The sequence below is a fragment of the Lagopus leucura genome, unplaced genomic scaffold (assembly GCF_019238085.1).
Source record: "Lagopus leucura isolate 7727_CA_CO unplaced genomic scaffold, USGS_WTPT01 Super-Scaffold_100004, whole genome shotgun sequence".
In the NCBI taxonomy this organism is placed as follows: domain Eukaryota; kingdom Metazoa; phylum Chordata; class Aves; order Galliformes; family Phasianidae; genus Lagopus; species Lagopus leucura.
Window position 1 is genome coordinate 30,669,509 of NW_024962264.1, and position 13,080 is coordinate 30,682,588.

The following is a 13,080-nucleotide window of genomic DNA, read 5'->3' on the forward strand; positions in this document are numbered from 1 at the left end:
CTGGATGAACTGCCTGATCCATTAAGAGGACAAAGCTCAGGACTGAAAGCTTCTGTGTACCACTGCCTAGTCATCTCATTTAGTTCTCACTAGGACTGTTCCCCTGCAACATCTTACCTGGTCTGAGTCCTGAGCTGGGTTTTTATTTTTGGACATTACATCTTCTATTAGGATAATTGTACTGTGATCCTTGCAATTTTAATTTTGCTTTCCTTGTTGGTCCCCCTGCCAGTACAGTTTTACCTGAAGTTAATTCCCACTCCATCCTATCGCTGTCACTGAAATATAATTATGTCACTTGGTTTGTGACATTAAAAAATTAAACATACCCTGTGTAGTTCAATTGCAGGAATCTAACTCTGTGCTCTGTGCCACTTCTGACAATCTTTTTATAAGGAAACAATACAAATTTTCTGCTGAAAATCAAGTCAAGCCAGTCCAAAATAGTCACAGTAGCAAGTTTGATCTTAAGTCATTCAAATAATGACTTATGAGCAAATCTCCACAAATCTCAGTGAAATCAGCTTCTACCTGATTTTGCATTAGTGCTTAAAGTTTCAGATATATGTTCAACAGCAAATGAATATTTATTAAATAAAAATTAGAAAGTTGCAGGGGTAAGGAGATCCAAAAGCACACTTCCAAATCTTTAATTCTTGCACAGCCATAAATGCATTCTAAATGGAAGCAACAGATGGAATAAAAAATACTGCAAGGTGAAGAACAAAACCCACAGCAGCCAAATTCAAACCAAACAAACCAACAAAAAACAAACAAACAAAAAAACAAAAACAAAAACAAACAAACAAAAAAAAACAAACAAACAAAAAAAACCCACAACCAATCCTGCAAAATAATAATTCATATCATGGCTAATTACAAAGGAAAGTGCTTTTACTATATCTGAAGTAAATCGATGTAAGTATAAATCTAAATTCCATCTAATTTTCTTTAAAGGCACAGAAAACTCTAATTTTTCATTGCAAAATGCATTGACTGGAAAATGCGCTTACTGTTACAAATACAAAGAAAGACCATTCTGTACACAGAAGTGAAGCAGAAAGCTTGCAGTTGAGATACGGAAGGGTGAGCATCTCCTGTTTGCAGGCAAAATCACTGCTATGGGGGCTGGGAGGGAAGGGCCGGGTGGCCCCGTCGCGTCCCGCAGCAGGTGGAACGAGTGCCGAGCGCTCCCTGCTCCCCACCTGCCCGAGAACGGTCAAAGCAGGTGGAGAACGCAAAGCAACTTCCCCGCCCAGGCCCCACTCCGCACCCGGGAAATCCCCAGGCAGCTACGGTACCGGGAGAATAAAAGCAATGGGGACAGCAGGGCGGCACAGCCAGCGCCCGAAGTGACCAGCCGACAGCCCCAGCCATGAGCTCACGCCTCCTCCTCGCGCTGCTCTTAGCCGCCGTCGCCGCGTCCTGCTGGGGTGAGAGCACAGGGGGGTGGGACGCGGACGTAGATGGGGATACGGGCGGGGGGTGCGACGCGGGGTCCTGCAGCCAGGCTGAGCCGACCTCCCCGCCGCAGGTGCGCCGCCGGCCGGAGAGCTGCGCTGCCGCTGCGTGCGGGCCGTAGCCGAGCGCATCCCGCCGCGGCGCTTGGTCCAGGTGGAGCTCATCCCCGAGGGGCCTCACTGCGCCGTACCAGAAGTCATGTGAGTTGTCCCTGTCCTCGACCCCCTCTCCCCCGACCCCGCCTGACTCCGCTCGCCCCGCAGAGCCACGACGAAGCAGGGCCACACGCTGTGCCTCAGTCCTTCGTTGCCGTGGGTGAAGCTGCTCGTCGCCAGATTCCTCAGCAGGTACCTAACGCGGGGCCTCCCCAGCTTCCAGAGCCGTGGCGGCCGGGGCCGCAGCGCTGAGCGCCCGCTCTCTGCTTGCAGTGCTGCCCAGCGGAGCTGAGCGTGGCGGGATGCGGCTGGCACTTGTGGAGCACCCTAACGGAGCGTCTTCGTTCCCGGTGGTCTGAGTGCGCGGATTTGACTGCTGCAACAGGGAAGCGCTGCCTGCAGTTTGGACGTTGAAAAGCACCGCCCTCAAGTTTTGTCCTCTTCTGCCTTGAAAACTTGCTTTCGGGGTGTAGTTCAGGAGAAGACTCACAGAGATTATCCTGAATTCTTTCAGTGGAAAAGCTTTGCCTGGACTCCAGCATCGGCAAGCCACTGGTGGGGCTCCTTAGGCACGTTATGTTATTTTGCATAGCATAATGTCATAACTTATATGAAGTCATGTATGTAGCAGCCACTGCACTGATGAATGTTTTATTATAGTCCAGAATCCCTTTTGGAACTGTATGTATGCAGTTCCTCCGTTCTTCATATTTCTGTCCAGCAGAAAACTTGACAGGAGGAATCCAATCACTTCTAAACAGCGGTCATTAACTGTCATCAAGGTGGGACAGCCATGTGATTTCTACACGTCCGCTAATGGCAGTCTTTCCAAATGTCAGAGAACATGTCCTGTAGTTATTTATGCGCACTTACTGTGTAGAAACATCAGCAGCACACAACAGAACAAGTGTAAAAAGTGCCTGTAAATTAAATGGAAAACTATTTTCTATATGCTAATTGCTATGTATGTTTCCTAATTAAAATTTTTTCCTTTGTTAATTCTATTGTTTTGCTTCTTGAAAATAAACATCAAGTATGCCCAGTGTCTGTTTTATGTGTTAACGTAAATGAGAAACATCAAATCTCATTGGTAAATGGCTTCGATAAGTCACGTCCATCGATATCTTTCAGTGCTCCAAAATTACAGTCCTCATCATTCCTTTACTTTAATGGCAGCCCTAGACTGGAGCATGAGGACTGAGCCTCTTTCCCTTGGTCCCATTTGCAGGGAAACACGTGGCATGGGCTTTCACAGCTCAGGCAGCACAATTTATTGCTGATAAACGGTTGCAAAGGAAGAACACTATTCTCACTTAGTTTTTAAGCGCATCCTAGGTGTACCCCTATGGTTTACATTTGCACAGAGCCTAGGACTCCTGTCCCTGTTTGGTATGCACGTGCACTGTCTTCTTCACGTGTCAGTGAAAGAAAGGTTGTATCAGAAAGCTGGCAGGCACCAGAGGAGAGAAGTGAATAGGTTTGCTCACTGGGGGAGTAGAAAGGAGCCATGCTGTCAACTGCTCCCTCCTTGCCCGCTGGACATCTTCTGCCTTCTGGGTTGCTGCCAGGTGGCCAGAGGAGACTGTGAAGGACTAATGAAGGACAGCACAAGCAGCAACTGTAATTCTCAACTCTCTTTGAGAATGGCAGCAGCATTTCTGCACTTCTGTTATTCTCTGAGTATCTTTAGTTCCATCCCCTCAGTGCTAATACATTTCAATTGGTCCTGGTTGGCTGAATGTTTTTTTTTTTTTTTTGTCTTTTTCTCACTGCATTTGCTACAGGTCTGTAGCTGCCAGGAGCAGTGGGAGAATCTTCAATCTTTGCAGCTAGTTTGCTGCAAAAATATGATTGCTTTAATTAGATGACCTGGTAGTAGAGTGTTACTGAAATCCAGTTCTGCATCTGTCTGGCAGCATCCAGCCCAGTTTCCTTAGTAAATAAACTCAATTGTGATGAAACTGCCTTGACTGTTCTCTGCTCCCCTGGAGACTTTTGAGTGTTGGCTACTTCCACAGTATTTTTCAGATGTTTTCTGAAAGTTTACGGGTAGCAGTAGACATTCTCATCAGAACCTAAGTAAACTAAGCTTTCATGACATAGTAGAAAACCTTTGGCAGGGAGGGAGAGAGAAGTTACAAAGACCTTAATTGGATGAACTTTCAGGATTGCTTCTGTGCATAATTAGACATCAGAAAATCCAATCCCAAAACTCAAATCCACTAAAAACCAGACATCATCACTCCTGCTGTTTGTTTGCACAAGGCACCTTAATTAACCATTGCAATAATCCTCAATCATTGAGAGGAGGGTCAGGGCTCTTGTTAAAGACAGATTAGTGCTATGGAGCCTTCGTTCAATATCCTAAAAAATTTCTCTATTTTCTGTGCAAAGCAGAAGGATGAACTGTGCAAATTGCATATTTTCATGTTATAACATGTCTTTTTATTCTCTTTGTGTCAACAAATAGAGGTATTGACATACTGACCTCATCAGATAAATTCTTTTCTAGCTACTCCTTCTCCTTGAGCTTTCCTGATTCATACTCCCTTCCTTGTCCCTGCTTACGGGAGGCACAAGGAGAACATAGCTATGGCTTCTCACCACGCAAACTGGCAATGGACCAGCCAGTGTCTCTTCTCTCTCACCAATAACTAATGACCAAGTATGACACCTGGTTGTCTCAATTAGAAAAGGCTAGGGAACCTCCCTGTAGCTGGAAAAAAACCTGGTCAGGAGGTTGGGCTGATCCCACTGGCAAAATGCAGCTAGCTGCCCCGAGTGATGTAGGCATAACCGTTCATGCCCTCAAATCTGATATTAAACTATGCTCTCAAATAAAAAAATTATGAAGAAAATATCTGAAAGTGGATGGATTCCACATTCATAATTTCAGCTGCATCCTAATCATAGCCTTCACTGAAGATTATCTTATTGGTTCCCATACAAAGGACTAGTTGCATGATATTCTGAATCCTGAGGCAAAAGACACAAGGTGTTGTTGTTTCGCACAGAGATAAAGAAAACGGTGCTCACCTAACTTTTTGCAACCTTTTTTTCTGAAATTGGTTCCTGATAATACCACTTTGAATGTGGGGTTAGTCTTGCACAACTTAAAGGGCAGTGGCCAAGTGGTACTCCTGACTGTGAGCCTTTTTTTGCATCTTTGTGTAACTCAAGTTTCCTCTCACTCTGTTGGTACAGAAGATTTTTGCACTACGATTTTCCAGAACCCTAGGCTGGGTAATGGTCAGGTCAGCCCTTGAGGAGTTTGGTATGTCAGAGAATTAAGACATTCTAGCCCATCAAAAATGTTTTTATGAACGTCAAACAAAATGGTCAATTACATCACAGGAAAATGACTGAGCAAGTAAGCTCCTTCACAAGCAATGCAGATGGTATCCATTTGTCAAACAAGCCACAGCTGCTGATTGAAGAGTATTTCCTTTTTGGCACTGTGAAGCAATCTAAGAGCTTCTTTCACCCATCTCTGCACCCCTTTCTGCAATGTTTTCTTCCTCAACACACCTCTGACATGATTTTACGGTTAAAAGCTGCTCAGCATTCAGATTTCCCTTTAAAATCTTAACAGCTTATGTGCTGAATTCATTCTGAATCATGCTATAATTCACATCCAGAACAGTCAGTGGTGAATCAATGTATGAGAATGAAATTTTCCTAGCTGAGGAATAATAATAGATCTTACTTTAAAAAGCTGCACCAGCACAAGGGAGAAGGTGTGAGGAGCAGCAGAACCCATTGTCTAGTTAAATTTATGAACCCTGAGCAGGTTAAGCTCCACATACCATCAACATCAGTCCTCTAGATTTTTGACATGACTTTCTATTAGCAAAAAAAAAAAATAAAAAAGGGAATCTTCCCAGTTCACAAGTAGCATAGGTTAACTTGAAGGTAGCTTGTTTTCTTCAAGTCCCTCTCAGTTACTTCTTATGAAATCTACCACTGGAGACAAATAAGACTAGAAAGCAGCTTTTCAGATGTTTGAGAAGGCAAAGGAAAGTACTATTACACATGACCACATTGCTAGAACTGATAGTTCGAGAAAACACGAGAGATTCTCACTGCAAGGGGAGTTTGTCATTCCTAATTTACTATTCGCATATTTAGTACTCCAAACCAAATAATTCACACTGCTCTAAATTGCATGTATCTCAGCCTATTTCTGGACTTAAATTCCTGCTAAGAGATTTGAATGAGACTGAAGTATTTACTCTAATGAAATGACACAAGACATTGACCACAATCTAACAGAGAAATTATTTTCTTCTAAGAGATAGGCCCTTACTGTGTCATTTACAGAGATCTTGTAAGACCTCAGAGACTGCTGCCTTCATTCTCTAAGTTCTTCCTAAATTCTTCAGAAGAAAAGCAAAATGCTGGCCAGCCCTAATTGTTCTAATTCTTGTCTATTTAAAACAGACCTAAAGTCAGTGAAGAGAAGTTGACTTCATCTAAGTTACTGTAAATCTTATCACTGACGTCAGTGCAGTGAGGACGGCACCCAACAAACATGTTTCCACTGAAGTTCAAGAGACCTTTGCCCATAATGCCATCAGGAGGACTGTGCTCAAGTCCAGGCTGCTACAGGGTTGGCACTTTCTAAAGAAGAAAGCTTGTTTGCACAGAACACTGCTGCAAAAAGAAAAACAAACATCTTCTCGAGAACAATGAGAAGATTTCCCCAAATAAACAAGAGTCAGCACACAGTGCCACATTTATAAACATCCACAAGATGGGAAATGTTAGCTTATATTGTTTTGAGGGCCAAATACCTGAAATATGGGGGGAAAAAAAAAAAAAATGTAGAAAGCAGTTTATAAAGGCTATATCCCTTACATTTTAAACTAGCCTGAGTCTCTATTACCATTTTGCACCTCGCACACTTAGTATATCAATTCAGTTTCTAATCAGAATACTTTTGCTTTGGAGAGACAGGATTCTTAGCATGAAGATGTCATTCTTTACCTGGGCATCTTGTAAGATAGTTCCACAATAACAGGTAGGGTTGTAGCTGAGGTTTGGTGTTGTGGAACAGGAGCTAGCACCTAGGCTAGTGTTTGATAGCTGGTGTTTGAGCCAGAACCTGTCATTCTTACAGAAAGCTCCTGAGCAAGGCAGAAGAATTACAGGCTAGTAGAAGCCAGATATTTGCTCCCTACCATTTGGGAGACCATCTTGATGAGAGGCAGGCACTCTGGAGGGAAATATGAATTCCCCCCACTCCTGAGATCTGTCCCTTCTGCTTAGTTTAGCACTTCCTTAACTTCCTGCAGAGAGGCCAAAGGAAGAAATATTTCAGCATCCCAAGGCATACAGGTCTGACAGACCTAGGGCCATAGAGCATTAGCTGTAACAGCTCATTAGCAGCAATACAGTCCAAATGGTCAGTGGTCAGTGCACGAGGAAATAGTTGACAGATGAATTGTAAACCCCGAGTCATTTATAATGGTCTTTGTTGTCAGCTTCCCTCTTCCTAAGAATATTTAGCAATTAAGGAGAGAGTAGGTTTGCAGGCTTTCAGACACCACAGTAATAAATCAGTCTGCTTTGCCATCTTCCCTTGCCCAAGCTGAAAAGAATTAAATGCCCATTGCCTAACAATGTATTATTTCTTTTGCTGCTTGGATTAAGGAAAAAATGTTATCATAATTATTACACCTTAGAAAAGATTGTGGTGGAAAATTTTCAATCATGTTTCATTGTTCCAAAAAGCACACTAGCAATCCAATAGGTGTCTCCTTGAGCCAGAAAACTGAAATGAGGAAACACACAGTCTCCGAATACTGGGAAGACAGGGTGGGATTCCAGCGACACCACTGAACACAACTCTGCACTCGGAGGTGTTCCCCCAGCAGACTTTAAGCCTTAACATCTTTCTTTTCAGCAAGCTGGACTAGGAATGCTACGCAGCCCTTCAAATAATATCTAGGGTCAGTTGCTTTCCAGTTAACAAAGTCCACAATAAAATTAGTGTGTTTGGCAGAGAAATATGGGTGTTAAGTTTAAATTTGAACATATTCCTAAATGCATATGATTTTGTCTTCATAGCATCTTACAAACTTAAGAACTTAGGAAAATGCTCAAACCGCGGTGGCAGAAACAAACCCATTCCTGTGGGAGTTCCCACCTCTGGCTCTCTGCCACTAGAGTGCGCCAGGCTGTTCAGTTTGAACAAAATATTACGGCAGCAAGTAGCAGATTCAGCAGAAACTGAAGCAACATGTTCTCCTTACAACAGTTAGCCTGTGGGATTCTTTGCTACATCTATTCATGGATATTACATTTTACTAAGAGTTCCACTAATGATCAGGCAAATTCATGAGGAAAAGTCTTATGAGACCTATTCAACAGAAAGGTGCTCTCTCTGGATCAAGAAGTTCCTCAGCTTCAAATCCTTGGCATCTGGAAAAATACAGAGGAAGAGTAAAAGCATGAAGTATCTTCATGTTTCCCTTATTCTTTTCCTAATGACCTTCACTGGTCACTATGAGTGTCAAGATGCCGCTCAAGAAGGTGTTGTAACTAGATGGTGATTCAGCTGCTCTTCTATCCTGAGGCTATGAAATGTAACATTTATAGCATACCGGTTGACTTGCGTGTGAAGAGCTCAAAAAGTCTCCACTGTACACTCAAGGAAATGAGGGAGGCAATAAATTAGAGCAGTTTGTTTCATCAAGTATGCTGAGTCAATCTTAGAGTCTCATACTGCTGATTTCATATCCCAGACTGACCAGATGAATAGCAGCGTCAGCATGAAAAAAAAGAAACTATAATTTCCACTGCAGAAGGATGACTTAAGAGCTTTCACAGCATGATGAGGAAGAAAAACTATAGTCTGAGAAACTGTATCATTATTATTATTCACGGGAACAATGTTGGGACTGGTACTTACATTCTCCTTGAATTAATCAAAAAGTCAAGTAAACTACAGAAAACATATAATGTTAGAAATGGTATTTCCTTGTTCCTGAAAACAGCATGCACGTCAGTGTGATTTATCTGATTGACAGACACATTATCAGTCCTGAAACACCTTGCCTAATCATTTTTTTTCTGGAATAGGTTTTGTATCATCTTCTGAAGAAATATCAGGAAGGAGAAACTAGAGGAAATGAAATGTTACCGCCAATAGCACAGAAAACTCTCCCAAAGTCTGTTTCCTACATAACTATCTCATGCAGAACATGAATAATGTTCTTCCAAGCTGGATGAGCAAAAAACAGCTGGATCCAGAATACAAGAAAGGGATATTTTGCCTTACAGAAGTAAATTTACTTCATGCCTCAGTATTTGAGATTCATAACACAGCACATCCTTAGAACACCAGTAATTCCCTTATTGCATTCAACTGCATATTTTCAACTTGATCTTTGCGGGAAAGACCAAGTTTATCAAACTTTAAGGAGAGTCATCTCTGCCTACACACAGAGGAGGAGGAAGATCTCCTGAGTATAGCAGAACCACATTTCATCTTCCCTGGAAAGCTCCACCCAACTTGACATAACCATAGGCACAGTGCTAACCTTTCAGGAAGCATTTTATCGATTCAATGTTAAAAAAACACTTATTTCTATAAGTGAATCACTTACACTGGAAAAAGACTTTCAAGATCATCAAGTCCCACTTTCAACCTACTGAGTCCTACCAGTAACAAACTGTCTGCATTTAGACTGTCATCGTTTCAAGTGCATCTTTTCCATGTGCATATTTTCAGTAATAAAGTTGTTGCTTAGCTGAAACCACCAAAAAGCACATCCAAGTTATGAGATAATTTTGGTTCTGAGTAGATTGGCATGATGAATGAAAGCAATTAGTCAGAACTCCCTAAATACTCAGTTACTAAATGGCGACACTAAATAGAACCAACATAAAAAAGAACATTATACCACATGCCAAAAAGGAGCCTGAGCTGTGGCACCATCCATGTACTGCTGCAATTCTTTTTACAGAAAGGTAGTTGCAGAGTCTGAAGTTTACACTTCTCCTAGCACTCTTGTTCCTGCCCCTAATTCCAAGTTTACGTAAGACTGGGCATCATGCTGGGCAATGCTGTGAGAGCACACCCAGGGGTGCATAAGACCAGACTGAGCTCATATTCAAACTGGATTAGTGGAAATCTGTGTTTGAAGATGCTGTGTCCTTGTTAGTGTCGCATTCTGTGCCACCTTTGATATTTTGAAGCTTTAATAAGACGAGCTGCTTCATGATTCTTTCTCAGTGAATTATGTGAGAAATTATTGCATGAAAAAACAGAAGGTAAGTGGTCATTAGGAGACTTCTGCATTCAGAAGGCTTATATGATCACTGAAAAGGTAGTAAGTTGTCTGCAGAAGAATGAGGTCAGTATTCTGAATTGGATCCAGTTAACAAGAATGCAAGCAAACTTTCTAGAAGAAAAGTCTTTGCATACATCTTTAGATTGAAATCCCAGCAAAGTTAATTGCTCCTTCAAAGAACTTCATGTGAGGCCTCTAACTCACAGTTACATGTTACTTTATAGCTCAGATAATACAGGTTTCATTGAGAGCCGGTACAATAGTTTCTTAGAAAAGCCAAACAGGAGATTAATGAAGACAACTGATTCAAAGCAGCCAGACGGGTTTAAACTAAAAGGAAGAGAAAGAAGGATGAGGAACAAAAAGGAAATTTGGAAAAGAATGAAACAGTAAAGACTCCTTAGAGGGTGTGGAATTTTCCTGCTCGTGTCTACACAGGCCTGACTCATTAGAGCATTTGTTTTGGTGCTCTAAATTATTATCCATCTCATCATATCAGAAGGAAGGATGCCAGATGTAGGAAATTATGTGGAAAGTACACCCAATTTACTACAAGAAAAATAGCATACCCCTAAAAACTCACCTTTGAGGCTTGGGGCATACTAAATAAAAATAGTCTACTTTTAGTACAAAATAAAAATTATGAGTATGTGTGTAATTCTTCAGTCACACACTGAGTTGCGAAAATGAGTTGAGAAAAGAAATGTAAAGAAATGTAATTTCTGTAGCTTTTTGATATTTTGAATACCATCACCATGGGTTTGGAAGGGCCACTCGTGTCCAGTGCTTTGTTCTACTCCAGCAGGGCACAAACATCTATTAGTTGTCAAGGCACGGTGCATGGTGGTTTTCACTCTCCTATCTCAGTCATAAGGCGTGAGAAGTTACTGCTGCATCACTAGAAAACATTTCTTGTTTACACTGATAGTAAACTGAAAAGTTCCACCTAAAAGTCACTTCAATAGAATTAAACTGCAAGTGATCTTACACTGCAGATGCTTTTTTCCTCATGATTGCCATACACCTAAATATTTATCCTGTGAAGGAACTCATTAGTATACACTAAGAATAGCTTACAGAACTACGGAAAATACCATTTTTTTCTAATTCTGTGCAATAACGATTTTTCATTTCAGGGTTTTTCCAAAGGCACACCCTGTTTACTACTCATCATCTTCCATTTGCAATGCTTTCCTTCCATGGCACAGAAATAGTAGTAATTGCAATGGCAGGAAGGCATTATAGACCATAAAGTCTCCGATGGACAGGAACTGGGTAGGACATTCTGATGAAGTGTGGCTGCCATTTCTCCTGAAACTCCATGGGGCTCACAGTGTTGTTAGATAAATAAATTCTGAGATTGAATTGTACACATGCTCATTCTGGAGAATCTTTATATCTGGACAGTTCTCATCACATCTTTTCAATGACAAGTTGTATCTGAATGTAAAAGTACACCCACACACACTTATACCCCTGGGAACACCCTTACCACTCTGCAAACAAGAAAAAGCCAATGTTCAAATCTACAGTAATCCAAATATAGTTAGTAATATCACAGTTATACTGCTCTAGTTTGGCTTCATGCTTCCCTATTTAGAAAAGCAAAGCATGCTCTTTTAATGCTAGCGCTATAAGATGTAGACATTAAAGTTTAGAATCTATTTAGAACTTAAATATATTTACTAACCACACCAGGAAAACCATAGGTTAATTCAGCATTTGACATCACTGTCTGAAGCTTTAGATAATTCTGTTGATGGTTATCCATTCAGAGAGTCTGAATCATTCAAATTCTACTTAATGGCTCACAGTTTAAGAAATAGTTAACATTTTCCATCTAAGTATCTACCAGGGATTTAAAAAACCTGCAGCTGTATTTTCAGAACTCAAATACGAAAAAAAAAAGCAACCAATTTATTTATTCCATCCCAGAGGAAACCACGGCACCATATGCACTGGGGTATGATCAGAACAGGATTGCAGGCATTGATGGCATACGTTACCAAAGCCTGATGTCTTTTCAGAGCCCATATGTTTCACATTCATAAACAAAATCCTATTTTAAATATCTTACAGTTATATCTTGTCTTATATCTTATGGAATGTATTTCTTTTCTGGCTGAGTTTGTACAGAGCAGGATAAATCATATCAATGTTATTTGTATCTTTATAGCTGCTCATACCCTTTTACTTGACATTCATGACCTGAAGAAGCTACAATTCTGGTTTGTTTCCTTCATATTTCTGAAACGCATATTAAAGAGTGGCAAAATTTTTTAAACTTTTAACTGTGTAGAAAGAGAAATATACTCTTTCCATGACAGCAAGTGTTTAGTTTTATTTTTATTCAGAAGGGTAAAAAAAAGTTATTTCACTTAGGAACACAGAAGACACTCGCTCTCTGACTCAGCTATATTACAGAAATAGTAATGTGAAAGCAGATGCTTGAAAAAGCATTATTTTCCCCTGAACAACATTTTTGTGTTCACAAAAACCTGCGCTGTCAGGGAAAGTTGCATCCTTCCTGAAGGGGTGCAGTGGAGCATGACAGAGCCCACGTTGTAGTGCTTGCATCCCACAAGATTACCCTGAAGACCTGTGCTGCAAGAAGCCATAGCAAAGACTGCAATCTTTTAGGAGCATTTTTTCTTCTGTCAGAACATCTAACTCGCTTACTGAAAGCACTCTTGTTAAAAGGCTATCTGCATATTACAGCGTATGCCCCCATAGTTATGCTCATAGAGCATCCCTATGGGGCAGTTGTGCCTGCCCTCACCTTCGCAAGAGCAAACTGAAAGGATTTTGTAACTGGGTGTGAAAGAAAGTGCAGACATTACCCACTCCTGTGCTATACCATAAAATTGAAACAATTATTCTTGCTCAGAGCTGGACATGGTAGAGGTGACTGATACCTCTGCTTATTGGGGAATCCACTGTGGTTAGATTGTATGAATTAGGTCAGTTGTTTCAGAAAGATTTTAATTCCTTCTCAAGGGGAAATTAAAATAAATGGCACTTGTTCTCCCCACACATAATAGTAAACATATAAACAGTATAAACATAGTTTATACACATAACATTTTAAAATCATACAGAGAATGCATACCTCTGTGAAAGTGCTTGTCCATTATGTTATGTGCAAACACATTAACCCTTACAACCTC

At 41.0% G+C, this 13,080-nt stretch overlaps 1 protein-coding gene across 1 annotated transcript; it reads left to right on the forward strand.

The window, feature by feature from the left end:
* The first annotated feature begins 1,179 nt into the window (after window positions 1-1,179).
* LOC122180227 (growth-regulated alpha protein-like) lies at window positions 1,180-2,654 on the forward strand. Its single transcript, XM_042871764.1, has 4 exons — window positions 1,180-1,433; window positions 1,535-1,661; window positions 1,725-1,808; window positions 1,890-2,654. Exons 1-4 carry the CDS (start codon window positions 1,376-1,378, stop codon window positions 1,906-1,908), a joined length of 288 nt encoding a protein of 95 aa, XP_042727698.1. The 5' UTR covers window positions 1,180-1,375; the 3' UTR covers window positions 1,909-2,654.
* The last annotated feature ends 10,426 nt before the right edge of the window (window positions 2,655-13,080 follow it).